This window comes from Podarcis tiliguerta, assembly GCF_965153285.1.
Source record: "Podarcis tiliguerta genome assembly, chromosome: 3".
Classification (NCBI taxonomy): domain Eukaryota; kingdom Metazoa; phylum Chordata; class Lepidosauria; order Squamata; family Lacertidae; genus Podarcis; species Podarcis tiliguerta.
In genome coordinates, this window is record NC_139536.1 from 86,997,791 (window position 1) to 87,018,630 (window position 20,840).

Consider the following 20,840-nt stretch of genomic DNA (forward strand, 5'->3'; position numbering starts at 1 on the left):
AGGGGGCAAGCCCCACGCAGAGGCACCGTCATCATTATCACCTTTCCCCAAATTGTTCCCAGGTTGTTTGAAGAATGAGGAGCACAGTGCAAAGGCAGAAACATTATCATCATTTTCTCATACACACCTAATTTTGATATAGCCACATTTATTTGGGTCAGTGTTTCCCAAACTGGGGTCTCCCATTGTTTTTGGACTACAATTCCCATCATCTCTGACCACTGGTCCTGCTAGCTAGGGATGATGGGAGTTGTAGTCCAAAAACAGCTAGAGACTCAAGTTTTGGAAACACTGATTTTGGTCAATCAATAGGACCCCTCGAAAAAGTTGTACACAAGGCCCATAGACCATAAATACATCTCCATGTCTGCAGATGAGTCTCTGCCAAGGACCAAATTGTTAGGTCTATTTCTTTTCAGGGCAGGGAGGAGTGTGGGGTTCAGAGTGCTTGCAATAGGAGCACCTAGTGCTTTGACCTTGGTTTTAGTAGCTAAGGAAACCTGCACGGAAGTAGCAGAGATTGAGAGTTCTAGGGGTCATTTTGTTTAGTTGCTCCTTACCTATAATGTGTCTGAATATTTTAAAACTCTATGAACCAATTTAGCCTTAGGCTCTAAAAGAAATCGAAAATATAACATAGACTTTTCCAGATAGATGAGTGTGCAAGAAAATTCATTTCCTCCTAGCTCTAGTAATTTTGGAAACTGAGCAGCTAAAGCTTTTGATACCCCTTTCAAAAGATTAGGTAAGATTAGCCCTGCAAAAGAAGATAATAGCATAAATATAGATTTTGCAATACTGAATATAATATATTACACATGTATATTTTAAAAAGCCCAATGAAAGATTAACATCTAATTTTAAGGAAAAGAGTAAGGGGGGAAATAGGCAAACTAGGAAAGCAATAGGTGTGCAAAACTAGGGGAAAATACTACTTAAAGCTACTTCCAGATGAATCCGTACTTTGTGGGCAGTATATTGAGAGAGGGTGATTATTAAGATACGTTATGAGGGTCCATCAAATACCCACATAGTCCTCAGGATCTGCAGTTCCCCACAGCACACACACGCGATAAGTTGTGCAACATGTAAAGTCTTTTTGAGCCAGTTATCAACTGTGATGTTTGTTTCTAATTTCTGTTCGGAGCAAAGGGATGCGAACAAAAACAGACAATGATTCCTACATAAGTGCATTTTAGAAGTTGTGGTCTGACCAGAACGAGAAGGAGATCATGTTTTTACCATTTGTCCTAGCTCTGACAATTTGGTATGATTCGTTCAGCATTGACTTAGCTCTTGGCGCTGCATTTCTGGAACTAGTGTGACTTTGCTTTCAGAGTAATCCACGTTCAACTGATCCAGGTTGCAGCCAAATTGTCTTGCTGGCAGGCGGAGGGGCATGTAAACAGAACCTCTCTTGTGGCAGATCAGGAAACTGACCCCTATGGACTCTGGCTGACCCACACTAGAACCACCTGCAGCTGGAGGCAACACTGTTATGGGATTGTGGCACACACACAGCCCCAAGTTTATGGCTTGGATTATGTGGGTTATTCCTAGGGGGCTAATATGTGAATACTTCCACCTTGGACAAGGGATTAGATTTGGTGGCCTCTTGCTCCTTTCATAGCTTTGTAATTCAATGAGTTCAAATATTGGCAGCATGGTGCATAATATATTCAAGCAATCACAGCTCATATATTTTTGATTTAAAGTGCCTGAAGAAAAAATAATAATACATGTAGTCCTTCATTCCGATCTAATTCCCTTTTCTACTTTGTGGAAGTTCTTTCTTTCTCATGCGTCACTTAGGATTCCTGAAGAAGAATCAAAGACGTGTGGGTGAGAGCAGGTTGAAGGTGGGAGATAGAGAAAGGGACAGAGAGCTGTTTGATGTTTCTGTCTGTTCCCAGTAACACAATAACTAATTCCTGGGGCCTCTGCCCTTTGAGTGTGTAGGAACCAGAGTCCTTGCATTTATCTGAGACTTATCTGTCACCTACCACATTTGATATCTCCAGCCTCTGCTTTTAATTATCATTCATCAGAAAGAGCACTCAGTAATTTCAAGAGGAAACTCTTGAGACCTTTGACCTGAGCTTGTCAGATAACCAAAAGTATTCACTGAAGATAAACTATCATTTCATTGGGTTCAAGATGTAAACATGTGCACTTTGTTCTGTGTCAGCTTACAGTAACCTCCGTCACCCAGAGGTGGTTGGTACAGACTGGTTTACTTTTCTGCTTCTGCAGAGAATATAGTGAGTCAGGTTCAGCCATCCCCTATCACATAATATTTAATAGATTTAAGAGTCATATAAAGCTGTCCTAACAGAAAGCAAGAGACATTTGTAAAGTGTTAGAGCTATTATGCATGTGAATTAATTTCAGGTCTTGCTCACGATTGCATTTTCAGATTTTTAAAAAACATATATAACTAGATAATACATGACACATTAAAAGCTTCCCTATAGAGGGCTGCCTTCAGGTGTCTTCTAAAGCTTATACTGTAAGTGTTTTAAAATTCCTGGTTTTATTTTCTACTTTAAATTTCCCCAGTAACTTGTATTTTCATGTTTTTTTGTTTTATTGGCATTTTAAATGAATATTTGAGACTCTGGTAAACCTGCTTAGAGGCCTTTTGTTCTAGTAAGTGACATTTGAATTTTGTTGACTGAAATAAATAATAGAAAATAAATAGGCAGCAGCCTATTGTTCCCATCTGCCTCCTTCCCCATTCTGTCATCACAAGACATCATTTGACATATTGATATGAATGGGAAGCAGGTAGCTCTGCACGCTGCTCCCAGCACCCACATCCCGTGCCTGGTCAGTCCCACATATTCCTGTGTTGAACAGGGAAGATCTGAAGGGGGCTTCTACCAACTTTCAGTTGAATGCAAGTAGAAAAACTGTGTGATTGGGAAACGGGCTTTCTCAGATTTCCTGATTATGCATGCTTGTGTTCAAGCAAATGCATGCAAGGAGTCCTCTTCAGCCCTGCCTGGCTCAAGATATAGGAAGGTTGGAAACATAGGGCAGGACTCACACACAAAAACTTTGCAGGTGAAGCTGGTGCACAAAGCTCTTAACTCATGTTAATAGCTCCTGTTCAGCTCTAATACCTGAACAGGGTTAAGGAGAAGGCTCCGCTGCATTTGTCTGAACATGGTTATCTCTCCCTGACGTCCCCTGAAAACTTAAAAAGAATGAAGGATGATTGCCACACCAGGAGGCTTCCCTTTGAACAGCACATATTTCCCAAAATATTGAGAATTCTGCTGTATTTGTTGTTGGAACCATTAGATATATGCAATACTGAAAGACCAGCGAAAGGGCTTGGCACCAGTTTTACTCATAAAACATGATGTGCTCCGTTTCCTTGAACACACTGAAAAGCATTTCAGTGCTAATGTAACAACGTTTTAATTTCACTAAGGCAGTTCTGCAGCTTCTTAAGAGGCATTTAAGTGTGGTTGCGTCTTTGTAAAGAGGACAAGTTTATCTCGGTACATTTTCCCCCCTTCAGTTTCGCAGCCTGAAATAGAGTTCCCAAATCAGGTGTTTCCTGCTTCTTTTCTCTCACATTCCCTATCTTATGACAGCAGGATGACCTCTTTATATGTGTCTGTTCAAGTTTCTTGTTAGCAATAAAACCAAACCCTTTAAAAAATATTTCAACCCCAAGTGCCCTATTATGGGTCCTAGTGTAGGTTATTTAGCCCAGAAGCTTAGGGTTCCTTGTCATGTTGAAAAAAAATTAACATCCTTAATGGATGGTCGAATTTATTTATGGCTTAGCTATTCTGAACAGCATAAAGCCAAAATTATTGCCTGACTTGCATAGTAATGGCAAAATAAACTAAAACATCAAGGAATGGTTTTTAAAATTATTATTAAAGAGTATTAGGAAGATATTTGGAGGTGTTTATGCTTAATGGGGTGGGTGTGTGATTTTACTGCTAAACATAGTGTTGTGTGCATTAGTTTCTTTTGACTTCCAAGTGTATCTTTAATGAAACCTAACAGCCCAGCCCAAATCCAAGATCCACCAGGGTGAGCAAGTTTGGAATAGGCAGAACTTTGGCTTTCCCAGCTGAGCCAGGGATCAGCTGGGCTATGCCAATGTAAGTCACTCAACCTGCTTTAGCAGAAGCTATGCTGGCTCAGCTGGCGGAACCTACTCTGGTGTAAGTTCCCCCAAAGGCGTTCCAGGGACATGGCAGGGATGGGATGGAACAAGAAGAGTCTTACACCTATTCCAAACCTCTTTCATCTCATTCACATGACCTGGGAACCTGATGGAATATATGTTGGTAAAAAGAGGGTACAATAAAACTCTGTTTTAAAGGTTTGTTTCCCTTTTACCAAGCTTGGATTAGCTCAGGTGGCAGTAGTCACACTTCTGAATGGTGTCTGGAATAGGGGGAACTTACACCAACTTAACTTAAAACCAGCATTAAGTTCCACTGGCTTCATATCCTTTGGATTGCTCTGCTAATCTGGAGTCAGGCATCCTGGTCCAGCCAAGCAAATCCCCATGAGAACAGACTTCTTCTACACACTCACTCAGTCAATGCAAATGCACATCTGTGTGTAAATTAGTCTTTTGCCCTGTTATAGAATTATGACTTAGCCGGCTTCTTCTTTTCTTCATTCTCTGATGCTTCATTCAGTAATACACACCAAGATAATCAGCAAATTATTCCTACATGTATACAGAGCAAAACCAAACTCAATGCCTTAGTTCTTTGGTAACTTTTTATTTTCCCCACATTTTTAGGCCATATATTTTTGTCATATTTCTTGATCTCCCTTCAGCTTTCTGCCTGCTGAAATGTTGAATGCAATCACCAGGGGCTTTCCTCTTTGACCTAATGACACTTGACTTGTATAATTCAGGAGTTGTGGTTTGGCTGTTAGTCTAATTTCCCGTTGCCCTCTTTGTTTATGTTTTAAAGAATGTACAATGAATCCTGAATTAACTATGGGATATGCATTTTTTTTCACCCTTTCATTGTTTTATTTTCACAGTTGAAAGGGACAAGGACTTTTCCCACCAACGAAGGCATTACAAAGAATTTCGATTTGACTTGACTCAGATCCCTCACGGAGAGGCAGTGACGGCAGCTGAATTCCGGATTTACAAGGATCGAAGTTACAGTCGATTTGAAAACGAAACCATTAAGATTAGCATTTATCAGATAATCAAGGAGTATCCAAACAGGTGCCTTCTTTTTCAAATTATTTTTCCATTTGCAGCAACAAGAGAGCTGAATCTCTTTTCTATGCGCCTGGGATGTATGCGAGTGAGGCAGTGACCTGCTTCAGATGCCATGGAAAGTCAAACTATGGCTTATGAGGACCTCATGAATGTGTGAGCTCCTGAAAAGGAGTGTGACTCCCCCCACTTCAATCTCAAACCTTTATTGGCATATAGACAATATGATAAGCAGTACAAGGAGTCCAGTAGCTGTTTTTGCTCCTGCGCAGCACTGATCCAGGCCAAGGTTTGATTTAGCATGCCATCTAAATTCTAAACCCTGCCTCACGGTGAACCTCTCCCCTCATTTTATATCTAATTTTGCCTAATGTAATATACACATTTTTTATCATTTTCTCTAGCATAATGTTGTTTTGACCACTATATGCATTTTTATTTAACACACATTTTTCAGCTAGAGAACTGCATTGCAAAATTCTGTGAAGTATGAATTTAGAGCAGTGGCTATATTTCAGTTTCTGTATTGTTTCAGAAAGTGAAAATTAGTTAGGTTTGCCTTTCAATGTGAACTGAATCAAATTCATTCCCCATCCCTACTATTTGTTTACTCCTGAGCAAGTTCTGCTATGCTTAGTGGTGCTTACTCACAGGTAAGTGTGGATAGAATGGCAGCCTAAGTGTCAGAATTTCGTTTGTGTTTATTTATCTGCACACATTCCAGCAGAGGAATACTTCCATTCCTTAAATCCTAAGCACACAAACTAGGGATTACATTCCCCTGAACACAGTGGGACTTAATTCTAACTAAACATACATAGGATTGTGCTGCATGAGGCAAGTAAACCAGGGTGGAAATGAAGGGTTGCCCTTTCCTCCTGAATCATGTTTTGCTTTAGAATTTCATAGTGGTATGTGACCGACCTCTGTAAGACATCAGAACCCTAGATCATGACCTGGCATCATTTCAACGTAAACCACTGACAAGGCTCGTTTCATGGCTAGGAGATAGCTGCTGGCAATTTGACTCAAAGGCAAATCAGATAACACATTTGTCACATTTTGATCCTTGCTGGTGCAGACTATCTCAGGAAACTTCTGCTTACAGAATCCTGCTTATGGGTAGAGTGGCTGTGCAACCAATCACAATATATCTGAGCATTACTTATCATATTAACTGGAACTGTCAACATCAGCGACTCAACATAAATATTCAGTTCTGCTCTGTAAGTCACACTCTGACTCTTGTCTGCCAAGGGGCCATGCCATTCTTCATGTTCATCTGGCATAGTAAAGGTACTTACGAATGGAAAAATTAAAAAAAAAGGGTATTACCTGTGAATTTTCCTTTTAAGATCCCTTACCTGGACAGATTTCCATCCCACCTGTCACTGGCATTTCTTGGATCATGGCAGTGTTTTCATGTTAATTTTCCTCAGCTCGTTATGATTCTCCTCAGCATTTTCATATTTGCTGTATTATGTTGGGGTCAGCAACTCAGCATGCTTGTTGGGAGTGGCAAATTTTATTCCAGGAGTGGCACTGGAGGAAGGAGTATCTCTTTCCTCATATGCCCTTTTAAAAATCATAATTACCCCCAACATGGGAAGTGTGTATACATTACAGGCTTAAAACACAGCTAGGTCATTCTACAGGATGCTAGATATGGATCATGGCTAACCTTGTGTGGACACCAGTTCCCAAACTAGGAGTGGGAGTGCACTGGGTGAAGAATAAATTGAGGTATGCATTCCCAAGTGTGTATGTTCGTGTGTGCCTGCATGCATGTGAATGCAGGTACCTCAAATGATCCATCCCTACCTCATGGATGGCAATACGACTTTAGAAGGGTGAGTCTGATCACTAGAACTACCTCCAGAAATGACCATGCATGAGAAAGGACTAAGCACTCTTCACCCTGTGCAGCCAGAAATCTAGTAAAAATACATGCATACAGAAAACAATCAATCAGGAGATTGTGGCATCATGTGGAATTTGAACCCTCTCTGAGGTGGTAACTGAACTGTACCGCTTCTAACAGTAGTTGAGGGAGGGCACACATTATTTAATACTTCACACAGAAATGCTCCCTGCACTTAGAAAACAAGCATGTTTATGGGATGGCTAGACTAGAAGCTTGAGAAGCTAGGTGTTTATGAGGAGCATGTGACACCCCTCCTCCAATCTGTAGCCTGAGGTGGTATAGCCCAAGCACAGGTTTCTCACCTCATTAAAAAAAATAGGCCTAAATCACCCCAGAACTTTGCATTTTTCTCCCAGGGGTGTGTGCTCAGAACTTAAAGCTTCTGTGCGTAATCGTGGGAATAAATAGAAGCTGGTGCTATGGCATTTCATTTGCCCTTTAGAAGGGGATGCTAGGCTTTCTGTGAAGTATGAAGGGGAAAGTTCAACCCAGCTCTTAACACTTATTCTTTTGTACCTCTGCACAGTGTGTAGTTTCATTTAAGCCCTGGACAAAGTCCATGTGAGCCCAGCAAGTGCCTTTTACATCATACCCACACAGCCTGGCAAGTTTGGAAAAATAGGTTATATAGATCTGGATTCAAAACAGAGCCGTGGTTCCTAATACCAGCATGTCTGTTTTCAGCCTCTACCTGGAGTCTTTTTCTCCTAGTGGTTGGAAGCTTGAACAACCCATCTGTTGTACTGCTGCCCAGGGAGGGTGCCAGAAGGAAAATTCACAGGTATCCAATTTTCCAATTTCATCATGTAAATGATTAGTTAAGTTAACCGTTATGGATGAGCAAATGTAGGAATTACATGCACAATTTAAATAGCTAGTTTTGAAAAACACACATTGCCCTGAAATATGAATACGACAAGCCAAGTTTAATTTAACTGCAACAAGGGATATACTATATGGCTCAACTCTTATTTATTTTTACAGAACCAAGAGCTACATTTACTTTCTTAATCTATACACTGTATAAGACTTTTGTGTGTGAGTGGAATAGCTTGTTGGGCATATTAAGCCATGAATGAACTTTTAAGATTAGATTTGCCACATCCACGCTCCTCACCATAAGTAATTTTTAATGCAAATATTCCATTAGTAAGAAGTGGGCGAAGTGATGATCTTTAGGTTTGGTGTTTCCAGAAATATCTGTGAGCTATAGAGCTAAAACATCTAAACTACTGACCGAGTTTGGAAAAGGTTTTGCTGTTGAGGCTCTGATGTCTACAAGCCCTATCTAGATTAATTGACCTGATTTTCAGTGTGGTTTTCATTGGACCCCACAGTAAACCAAATAAATATATAACTTTTCTCCTAATAATCACTGGGAGGGGGGAACTGCTCAAAATACCATTGGCATGTTCAAAAGCCTGATTCGTGTAGGGCTTTTCTGTTATTTTCTATGGGTTGTGTCCAATGACATCCTTTGCGCACCGACAGAAGGCTCTTTGATCCAGCAGAGGTTTCCAGCAGTGTAACAGGGAAGGAGGCAAGTTTGATTGATTCGTCCCTCCACCTGCATATGGTTCTGAAGGGTCCCTCAATAATCATGGAACTGATGAGGGAGGGGACATGTGTGGAAATGAGAAAATTGCCTCCATTTCACTGATAGAAGCCTCTGCTCGATCAAAGATAGATGTTTAATGTACACACTGGAATTCTTCACTGCATATATATTACCATGGAACTAGCATAGCATAGCTAAGAGACACAATACAGAAAAGATTTCCCTTAAGAGAAATGAAGAGTGTTTATGAATCACCGCCGACAACCAAAATTGAAGTTCTCTGGTTTGTGGACCACAGCCTTTATTTCCAAAAGAAATGTCAGTGATGTCATGCACCCATTTTCACCATTGCTGTTGCAACGCCAGAACAAACGCTTTACTGGCAGAAGCAAAGTCTAAATACAAGACATAATTTACTTTTAATTTCTAAATGTTATCTCTTTATTTTCTAAACTAGGGACGCAGACCTGTTTCTGTTAGATACAAGACGAGCTCAAGCGTTTGACGTTGGCTGGCTTGTGTTTGACATCACCGTGACCAGCAATCACTGGGTGATTAATCCACAGAATAATTTAGGATTGCAGCTCTGTGCAGAAATGATGGATGGTAAGCTACATTTACATACCTCATTCCAAAATAGATATTTTTCTTTCATTTTTTGGTGGTTTTCCTGTCGTTTACACACTTGTGGGATGCTCTACATTTTAGAATGTGTGAAAGACTCTGTAAACATAATTCATGCCATAGTGACTCCATGTGGGAATCTGACTGACATGTGTAACCACTTACCATACAGATCCTTTGCATCATGCATTACTGTGCCAAAGCAGCATATTTCTGGTGATGACTGACAGTGATGTTATGAAGGTGGTGTTATATGTAGCATAGATCCCAAGCCAGCAACTGATTTTGTTGGGTGGCCACTCTAAGGTGCTGGAGGGACAAGACCTATCCTTGAACTTCTACTCCTGCACAGCAGCCAGCTAGCAAGTTTCATTTCTATAATCTGGCCTCCTTCCACAGATCTCTTTGCTATCTTTCTTGGGACAAGGGATGGGGAAGACTGCAGCTATTAGAAGGCCAGGTTTTATACTGGGGCTTCCAGTTACTGACTCCCTTATGAACTATACTATATTTACCTGGGCAGAGTAGATATCTATGCTGCATAAGGTCTATGAATTATACAGATTTTAAGGACTGTATACCCTCTTGCCCTGTGATTTTATTACAATCCTCCATGTGACGGTTCAATGGCCACATGACAAGGAAACCCTACTGGGCTTAACAGCAGCTTTCTCTCTCTTGCTTCCTCTTGGTCCAGATCATGAGCAACTTGCAATGTGCAAGGAGGGAGGGCTGATTAGGAATAACGGAAATGCACACAGAGCTCTTAATAGCCGAAGTAAGCTGGACTGATTCTTCTGGTAATGGGGAAATACTGCATTTATTTTACTTACTGATGTAAGGTCTGCAGGCATTGTTTGAAATTTGCCTACAATTTGCCACCCTGGACTCCTTTGGGCGAAAGGGTGAATAAAAATTAAATGTATAATTAAAGAGGCAATCCGTTAGAAGAAATGACCTAACAACACCCTCAGCACTGGGGTTAGAGAGCCAGTGTGGTGTAGTGGTTAAGAGTGGTAGTCTCGTAATCTGGGGAACCGGGTTCGCGTCCCCGCTCCTCCACATGCAGCTGCTGGGTGACCTTGGGCTAGTCACACTTCTCTGAAGTCTCTCAGCCCCACTCACCTCACAGAGTGTTTGTTGTGGGGGAGGAAGGGAAAGGAGAATGTTAGCTGCTTTGAGACTCCTTAGGGTAGCGATAAAGTGGGATATCAAATCCAAACTCTTCTTTTTTTTTCTTAGGGAGACAGAGTATCAGAGATTGTAGCAATCTATATATCTGTATGACAAAACTGGATAGAAAATGTGTACATTAGAAATGAAGAAAAAAATGCTACTCATTTTTTGTGAAGACTTTTTTGTTTTTTAATCATAAGCGGATGTGGAACCTTGGAAAACTGAACTTAAGGCAGGAAAAAATGGGAAATAGAGAGAAAACAAAACGACAGATTTTCCCATCCTGGTGGTAGTTTTGTCGTCTAACCCAGCAGTTCATTGGCACATAATATATTGGATAAAAGATATTACAGTAGCCTTGGAGACAGTGAACAAAATGCAGTGGCTCTTTCACCTGTACAACCACAGCTTTTTAAACCCTGAACTTGATGGAACTCAGTTCCAGCACCTCTCAGATGGGCACCATTGCCATTATAAGGGAGGCGTTCATAGTGAGCTCCAGCACCTCTCTTTTTAAAATAGAAAAATAGCACTGAGCACAACATTGCAAGTCATGGCATTTTCACTGATGCAGGGAACACATGCAGAATGTCCTACTTTTGCTGCAATTCAGACATGCACTTGCATAATTCTCATGTCTGGGCAGTGGCTTTGATTAGTGCAGGATTATGGCAGTGCAACTGAATTCATGTAAACAGGGACCCTTTGCCTATACAATCTAAATATTTATTTAGGTTTGCCATACGTCTGGAGTTTCCTGGACATAGCCAGGATTCGGCCGTCAGAAATGGTGTCCGGGCGGAAATCACTTAAATGTCAGAAGTGCAGAATTTGGTGAATTTCCTTTAAAAAAACCCTCAAAAACTTCTCTTTGCCAAAAAGAAAGTTCACTTATTGAAATACGGCAACCCTAATTAATCAGTTATAAAGAAAGGTATTGGCTCAAAGCCCAAATAAACTCCAATAGGCTAGCTAGGAATAAGGTCAGTATAATATGTTAGTATAGATACTAGCAAAGGAGTCAAATGATTGCATTGCCAGAACACAAACTGAAAACTCTATTTTTGGTTTTGGTGCTACCATTGGAAATCCTGACGGTTCAAATTAAATTAATAGACAGAAGAAAACCTCAGTAAAGAGAAAAAAAATGTACTCTTGACATTGGTCCAACGCACACAGCAATTGGGCCTGTGCTTGCTGCTTAAAAACTTCTGAGCAGGTTAATTGTGTCTTTATAACATGATCAGAAAAGATAATTAAAACTCACATATGGAAATAGCTTGATCCTGTTGTGGCCGGTGACCCCAGGCAACTGACAAGAAGCTGAACAAGACAGGCGTTTTTGTGAGCCACCACAGGTACAGTGGTCCTGTGAAAGGGCCTTTGGAAAAACAACAACAACATTCCATCAGTTTTACCTAATCTTTAAATGAAATTTCAAGCAATTGAAGTGTCTATTCATGCAAAAGGGAAACAGAAGCAGATTCCACCGAAATATATCTGATGTGGTGCTGGAGGGCTTTTGGTGCTAGTTTTTGCAGTCTTTTGAGCACAGAGAAACATGGGTTGACGTGATCTGGTATGCAAATAGGCATGCACTCTGCCCTGAATATAGGCTTTACCACACACCCAGATCACTGGCTAGCTTGTCTCATACTGTTGACAAAAGCCAGGGACTGCCTCTCCCAGTTGCAACATTGTCTGTGTAACCTAGATTTTAGCCCCATCACTTTTGCTGTGAGCTTTGGTCCTTAAGTCTTGTTGAATTAAAACAAATTCCTTATGGCTTTCCTTTGGGATTGTGGCTCTTAACTGTAAATCCTTTGTTATACTAGGAGCAGGAAAGAAAAATATGTGGTATGAAATAACCATATACTGAGAACATCTATTCTATGGGAAAATGTCTGGTTGTTATAGTTCATGTTTCTCCCCCGATAATGCTGAGAAAAGTACAAAAGGCCACATGGCATTGGAATCCATTTTTTAAAAATGATATTTTGTATCATAAGCATCATTTCTGAATGAAATGTAGCTGATTTTCTGCTAAAACCACATTTTATATTGAATTGTAGGTCCAAAGAGCAACAAAACACATATGGAAGCTGTCAACATACAATTTAGTTTCCCCAGGGCTGCAGTAAATTAAGAAAGGATCATGTTGTTGTTGTTTTAATTCTCCCTTCTAATGGCTGCCTATCTCTTTCCAATAATCCACTGGGTACCTTGAAGTTTACATTCTAGGCTTTTGGTGACTGAAAACATTTATGGTCTTAAAGGAGAGAGGATGACTCTTACACTGATACAAGACATGAGAGGCAAGTTACTGAATTTCAGTGCAAAATGTATGTAGCTTCAGAAAACTTTATTTTTGCGGGGGCAGGAGAAATATGTTGCGCTCCTTTCTCATATATACAGAACATTCTTTAAGATTTTTGACATCCTGTGTATCAGTACTGTGTTTTGACACATAAAAAATAACAAAATAAACCTGAAGTCTGCTTTTGTGGTTTACGTTTTTTTGAGGCTGTAAGAAAACAACATGCTTCTGCTGAAAAGCAATATGTATTTTTATTATTATTTATTAAATCTGTATAGTGCCCTTCATCTAAAGATCACAGGGTGGTTCACAACATAAAAATACAAAATGGGAACACAAAATACATGATAAAACAAAAACAAACCAATTTTCCCTCTCCCACAAGCACATTTTAAAGTCCATAGAATTTTAATCAGCCCATGGCTTGATTACAGAGAAACGTTTTTTGCCTGGTGCCTGAAGATATGTAATGAAGGTGGCAGGTGAGCCTCCCTGGGGAGAGCATTACACAAGTGGGGAGCCACCACAGAAAAGGCCCACTCTATTGTTGCCACTATCCAGACCTTTTGTAGAGAAGGCACACAAAGAAGGGCTTCAGATGATGATCACAGGGTCCAAGTTGGTTCAATATGTAGGATGAAATTCATCGAAATATTATGTTTGTTTGTTTTTAAGTCTAGAGCTGTAAGGTTTATGAAGATGTGGATCAGTCCAGGGGTTCCCAAACTATGTTCCTTCATTCATGGCATGTCTGCAAAAAGGAAATTAAAAATCATACAGGATTTAGCACTGTGAGTTACAGGTCCTGCAACAGGCAGAAAAATCAGTGAGTTGTTGCCAAGATCCTCAGCAATTTTCAAGTGGGAGAGAAAAGTTTAGGAACCATTGGATCCCTTACAGTGTTAGCTAATGGGTTGGTTTTAATGGGTGAGGCTAAAGGGCAAAGTAGATGAGTCAATGGAGATCTGTGATTGGATCACCTTCTCTTTAATTTCTTGTTAAAAGCCACTGTGGGACCACTGGTCTTTCTCCTCTACCCACCATTTTCCTTCCTGAAGGTGCTGTTTGATCTGTTAGGAAAATATCTGTAGGTGTTCCCTGCAGGGGCAAATAACAACTTTAAGAGGAGAATTTTTCACTAGGAAATTGGTGGGGGGACAGATCTTCCTTCCCATTGCTTCCATAGCTGTATTTATTTTCTCAGTCTCTGTCCCAGTCCCCCCCGCCCTCTCTCTCTCTCCAAACATTTAAAGTAACAGGAGATCTGATTACAGATTTCAATCATCTAATTTGGGAGGCATCTAATCTGAGAGTTTCACAGTGTAAGAATTGTCCCAAGGGAATGCTGTTGTTGTGAGTTTCCAGTTTTGTTTGTCCCCTCTCATTTGATGCTTATCACAAAAAGTAATTGAAATGCTATACAGCACATTGTACATTCTGGCATCTAGGCCTTGTTCTGTTTTATTTCTGGGTTTTCTATTTATGCAAGCCTCTTCCTGAATGCTATTAATTAATCTCTTGTTTGCAATAGTTTCTTAAATACCAGTGTGTGTGTGTGTGTTTTCCCCTGTGGAGTCTATTCACAGTAGCCCATCAAGTTTGCATTGTGTATTTCCCATTTATTATAAATAGCAAATTTTCTCTGCAGCCCTGCTGAATATACGTCTTATTCAGTGTATAAAAGAGATTGTAAACATTTTGGGACATGATTCAGATGCTGCTGGGCTCCACTGATGTATAGCACAGAACACAACTCTAATTATGCAGTGTAACAAATGATCGAGGACATTTTTGGCTTGGTTTAATACACATCAGAAAGTGTTAGTGTGATCAATGGGAGACTGGGCTGATACAGATTCACTTTAATACAGAAGATAACTGTCGTTTAGATATAAAAGTGGTACATTTGTTTGAAAAATCACTGTCCTTTTTGTTCCTTTAATGAAGTCATTTATTAAGGATTCCTGTTTACTTTCCATGCTATCATCTTTTTGTGATCGTTACAAACGAGTTAAACTGGGATAAAAAGCAGCACTCCTACACACCATTCAGAGCTGGAACTGTATTAAATTGGAATGGTGGGTCAAGTATTTCATGAGCACATTCTCTACAATGATTACAACATTTTTCTCCTTTTTAAATAATCTGTCAGGCCGCACTGAAAGAATGTGTAAAACATTCCCCTGAAATATTCATAAATCTTTCAAGAGGTTTGCCTTAAAGTGCTTTTCAGATATGATTTTCAGCATGTACAGATAAACCCCAAAGCAACTCTGTCAAATTAATTCTACTAATTCTGACCTTAGCCATGAGAGGGATTTTTATTTTTTTAAAACCATTTGGCTACAGTTCAGTCTTAAGAATGCAGCTCTTTTGACTTTCATTTTTAATGCCAAACAAATGAATTTTAAAGATGGGTTCACATTCACTATAAGCGGTGGGAAGGAGAAATGAGCCTTTCGCTTATGCACCCCTGACCCTGATCCCATGTAGGAAATAGTATGAGAGGAGGTGTAAAGGCCCATATAACTTCCCCACCATGATCTATCCCCCCCCCCCATTTTTTTGGTGGACAGGTTGCATGGAACAGCTTACACATATATGTACATCCCACCATGGCACCCATCTGCACTATACATTTTTTAAAGTACTATACCACTTTAAACAGTCATGGCTTCCCTCAAAGAATCTTGGGAGCTGTAGGTTGTTAAGGTTGCTGAGGGTTCTTAGGAGGTCCCTATTCCCTTCACAGAGCTACAATTCCCAGAGTTCCCACCTGAGAAGGGAGTTTGACTGTTAAACCATTCTGCGAACATGAGCTCTGTCAGGGGACCAGCGGTCTCCTAACAACTCTCTGCATGGTTTAGCAGTTAGGAGAATGGAAGTCCCAGTGGCAGCCACACATATTTCTAACTAGTTAATAGCCTGTGATATTTAACAAATGGGGTGGAAAGTGTTGGTGGGAGGAGGCTTCCTACACCTCCTGGTCCTTCACTCTCACATTCCCAGCTTTCCCACTCAGCCCCTTTGTTCTCAACATCTCTCTCCCCTCCCCTGCTAAAGGTGAGATGGAGCAGCTGGTGATGCAATTTCTTTGTCCTCCAAAGCATATTTCAGGTGGAGGAAAAGATGGGGCAGTTTGGGACTGGGCAGCAGGTTTCTGCCACACAGAGGAGCTGGTTTGTGGAAGGCTGAGGAGAGGGAATCCATCTGTTTCTGCATTGAAATGTGTATTTGAGTCCATAGTTGTGCAATTCTAAAACGTTTTTCTATCAAAAATTTTAAATACATTGGTACCTTGGTTTAAGAACAGCTTAGTTTATGAACAACTTGGATTAAGAACGCTGCATACCTGGAAGTAGGTGTTTTTGGTTTGTGAACTTTGCCTTGGAATAAGAACATGTTTCACTTCCTGTTGAGTGTGTTCCATTTGTAAATTGAGTCCCCTCTGCTATGGGAAAGAATGCCTTGGTTTAAGAATTGACTTCTGGAATGGATTAAATTCATAAACCAAGATACCACTGTATAATTGTTAAATTCTCTCTCTTAGTTGAGAACTGTGTTGGAACATTCAGAGGGCTGGACTATATGGCCCTTGGGGTCCCTTCCAACTCTACTAATCTATGATTCCATGTGTGTGAAAGATGCTGAATAACCAAGTTCCAACACATATGTGGATTCTGGACAGTGCAGATAAGACCAGCTTGCATTCGAATTCACCAGCAATCCAGTGTCCCTAGAGACACGTCTCAAATGTGTTCCCTCCTTCCTTCCCTCCTCCTGCAGCCAACATTTGGGTTGGGGTATGTGAAACATTTGAAATTGCATTGCTGCCTCTCCAAGGTTGGGTCCTGGGTCACCGACATATCCCTTTCCTCCTCCTCTGAACTGCTTGCCTTCCTCCTGTTTCTTATTACTCCGCAACAAAGATTATATGAAAAGATTATTCTGGCATGATAATTATTTGTGCTAATGCATCAATGAAAATGGTTTCTTTGGGCAACGTCAGACTTACAAAGGCCTAAGCAGCATGTCAGTTTGAGCTCTTTTATAATCCCTGAAGAAAGATTTACAGATTGAGGTGGGGAGTTTTCCTTGCAAATTCCCGAAACGTATTTTCTTTACGCATCAATGGGCAAAATTAAATATAGTGTGTAACGAGACTAAATGAAAGAAATTGGGTTTGGAGTGGAATTAAATTAGTAGTGTCAGCTTGGCCTCCCCCCCCCTTTTTCTTTTGCTAGCCAAATGTTTTGAAAAGCTATAGCTACCTTCAAGTTGTAGAAAGTATTGGTGAAAAATGACAAGGAATTTCCTTCCATGCAAATGCACTTGTAATTTGCAATTCAAAAACCCCTTATAGCAGCTTATGGTTTTCTTTAGAATCAGATGGATAAAGAAAGTTCATTTTGCCTGTCAAGCCAACAGCTTAAAAAATAATTAGAGCTGTGTTGAGCTTTTCAGAGGTACAGTCAAACCTTGGTTGTCGAACGTAATCTGTTCCGGAAGACTGTTTGACAACCAAGGCGCAGCTTCCTATTGGTTGCAAGAGCTTCTTGCACTCAAGCAGAAGCCGTGTCAGACGTTCGGGAGCCGAAACGTTTAAAAACGGAGCTGTCCAAGAACCGAGGTTTTACTGTAGTGGGATTTGAGTGGACAACAGTGGGAAGAAAAATTAACCTTCGGACTGGTGAAAGTTTTAAAATTTGGGAAGGCAGAGGAGCTTATCGGTAAAGATGAGGGTGGACAGCATCTTTTCTTAAAACCACAGAGCACTTGCAGTTAGTGGGTAGCCAGGCCACCATGTTCCTTTCCCATTACCCCTTCTCTTGGTTGCCACAACATCATGAAGTGGTGCCGTTCTAGATGCTTTGTTTGTGAAGGAGAAGTTGGGGGTCCCCCTTCCGACCCCTCTGAGAATGTCGCCAAAAATGTGGTCTTGTTGGTGATGCTGCAAAACTGAGAGGGCATTCTTCACCCAGCAGTTGGAATGAATTTGTGCACCTATCAAGAAAATAAATTCATACCCCATGTTGATAAATGGCCTTATTAGGACAAGTAGATATGTTCTAACATATTTCACAACTGCATGACACTATCCCAGACCTCACAGTGCAGGGGAAGAAGAAGAAGAGGAGGAGGAGTTTGGATTTGATATCCCGCTTTCTCACTATCCAAAGGAGTCTCAAAGCAGCTAACAATCTCCTTTCCCTTCCTCCCCCACAACAAACACTCTGTGAGGTGAGTGGGGCTGAGAGACTTCAAAGAAGTGTGACTGGCACAAGGTCACCCAGCAGCTGCATGTGGAGGAATGGGGAAGCGAACCCGGTTCACCAGATTACGAGTCTACAGCTCTTAACCACTACACCACGCTGGCTCTCTGGGACAGGCTGTGACACGCTGGAACAGGCGGGTGTCAGAACACTGCCTGGGGGAGCATGTCACTGCCTCTCCCCCTCTCCCCAGATATGTGTTGCTGTCCAGAACGCATAGAGCATTTACTGCATCTCAGCCCAGTGGTGTAGCATGGGGGGGAGGGGGCACAGCGGCGATTGCCCTGGGCGTAAAATTGTTAGGGCTGCAAAACTTCAGCACCTTGTGCTGCCTCAATACAGCTCTGTGCTTCCGTCACTGGGCTCTGTTGAGAACGACTTCTCCATGTGAACCAGGAAGTGACCTCTCTAGACAACAGAATGACTCTTCTTTTCTTATATCTGTGCTGTGATCTCCTGGGTGATGTGAATATGTACTCCATCTGTTTCCCATCCATCCACTGCCACTGTGTGGCCCTGGTTGCTGGCAACCCATGCTATGCCACTGTCTCAGCCACAGAATTCCAGGCATCAGGGTGGGAAGGAGAAAGAGGAGAGCAGATCACTGTCAGAGCAGCAGCCAAAGAAGTAAGGAGGTGGGCATTTTTTTTGAGCAAGTGGATGAGTGAGAATGAGTTCTCTGCATTAGCATCTAGACTGGAAAGAAACAAAATTAAGAGCCGTAATGTCTGCCTTGCATTTAAGGTAATCATTAGAAGTTGCTGTTTTTTATGCTTAGCCAAAGCAATATGAACTTTAGCAACGCGATCACAAGTTTTGGAAAGCTTATGCAATTCTGTAGTGGGTGACTACTTTCAGTATCCCTCTCCGCAGCAGCCATGGCAACTCAGTGTAAAACCGGGTAATTAGGTCTACTGATTTCAGAGTGTGATGCACGCATGATTTAGCCATCAATGCAGAAGCTAGTTAAATAAGGCAATCTTGTACTCATTTACCTGAGAATGAACCCTATTGAACTCAGTGGGAATTTATTTTTGCCTAGACACACATAGACTTGTGCTTTAAAGTTTCTTGGGCATAACCTGTCATCTCCTGCCATTGTGACCAAACACAATTTTGGCATCTTTCAAACAGCTAGTAGTTTGGGGTGAGTTTCTTAAAAGAGATGATTTGATCAGGGTTGCTTTTGAAAGAAAGAATTTTCATTACCTGTGGAATTTCGCTACCAGAAACGCACATGGAGTTGTGTGCCAGAATCTCATCGACCCCACCCCCACCCCCACCCCGTACACAAGGCCCTTGTTTTCCACATTTCAAATATGCCTTCCAATGTGTGGGGAGGACTCCTCAGACATGGGAAAGGATGGATTGCAGCAATGACTCATCTGCTTTTTCGGACACTGTCTAGTGGAAATCTACAAACGAAACACATAGGGGTTATTTTTGTCAATTAGAATCCCAAAATGGTAGTACATGTGATTCCTGTATGTGCTTCCCAGATCTATGTTACATGCATTGTTTTTATCTGAGCAAGCTGAATTTGATTAAAATTATTAGCAAGCATTCCATAATCAGATGACTTAAGCACACTGACTGATTTATACACACTGATGGCTACTTTAGACCCACCCAGGTGCCTCAGGCAAGCCCCATTCGGTTTAACATTTTCCCTTTGAATAGCAGGCTCATGATCACAAACTGTTTTTGAAAGGCTCTCTGGTTCGAAAGAGGTTTGCTATGTGGCATGAGGGTCTGCTGCTCAGAAAACACAAGCCCCAAACTCCCTTGGGTGCATGGAACTAGTTGCATGGTTGTTTGGATCCTGGCCATAATAAATAAGCTGAGCCTTCAGTTATGAAACCACTAATTTTGTAGTAGTTTTGAGACCAATGGGGCAATTCTGAATTAAGTGCTTTGATGATTGTAACATGCTTTTTTCTCCAGAATTATCAACTTGTATAAGGCTAAATTTACTTACGTGGAGCTATGTTGAATGGTAGTCATTGGGAGTTTACTGCCGAGCAAACCTTTTGAAATATAAATGATTATTTATTGGTTTTTTTATGTAGAAAAATAGAAGTGCTGAGCCATAATTCTATGGTGAGGGGTGGGGAAAACTGTTTCTCGCAGCTTACCTTGGCTGTTCAAAAGATCAAGTAAACAGCAGATAGAGAGTCACATAAATTGCCTCTGTGTTCAAAGGGTATTTGGGCTTAGACTAATTTTTAAGAGTATCTCTGTATATCTTGAGGACTTAAGTAAACCTTAGCTTGTGGCATCTTAATAGTCATCTCACTGCTGAAATCTAAAAAGAAACCGACAGGAAACTTAATAATATTAAACATTATTTTAAAGGGAGTTCACTTTGGTTTTGAAGGTTCAACCCCCCCCCCCACTTTTGCTTCTCACACAAAAAACACTTTTGTAAATTCAGAAAACTTAGGTTGTGAGAAGCAAAAGTGTGTGTGTGTGTGGGGGGGTGATCCTTCAAAACCAAAGTGAACTCCCTTTAAAATAATGTCTCACACATACCTTTATAGTATTCAGGACATATACATCTAATAGATTTCCTGAAATGTCTGCCAGTAAGGTATTAATCTTTTATAGGTAAAATAAAATTATTGAAAGTCCTTGCAACAAAACAGAGAGCCTCGTCAGAAGGACTCCTAGAAAAAGGAAGGTAAATGTGGAACGCTGTGGTTTGGTCCAGGTTGTAATAATCTGTAAAAGGTTTTCCAGATCCGACT

The 20,840-nt window shown here is 40.9% G+C and overlaps 1 protein-coding gene across 2 annotated transcripts in view; it reads left to right on the plus strand.

Moving 5' to 3' along the window:
- BMP5 (bone morphogenetic protein 5) overlaps positions 1 to 20,840 on the plus strand; it is a 51,948-nt gene that overhangs the window by 18,996 nt on the left and 12,112 nt on the right. For both annotated transcript variants that reach the window (XM_083432307.1, XM_083432308.1), the window contains 2 exons: positions 5,035 to 5,227; positions 9,161 to 9,309. In XM_083432307.1, the coding sequence (XP_083288433.1) occupies positions 5,035 to 5,227; positions 9,161 to 9,309 (342 nt within the window). The remainder of the gene's footprint in view (positions 1 to 5,034; positions 5,228 to 9,160; positions 9,310 to 20,840) is intronic.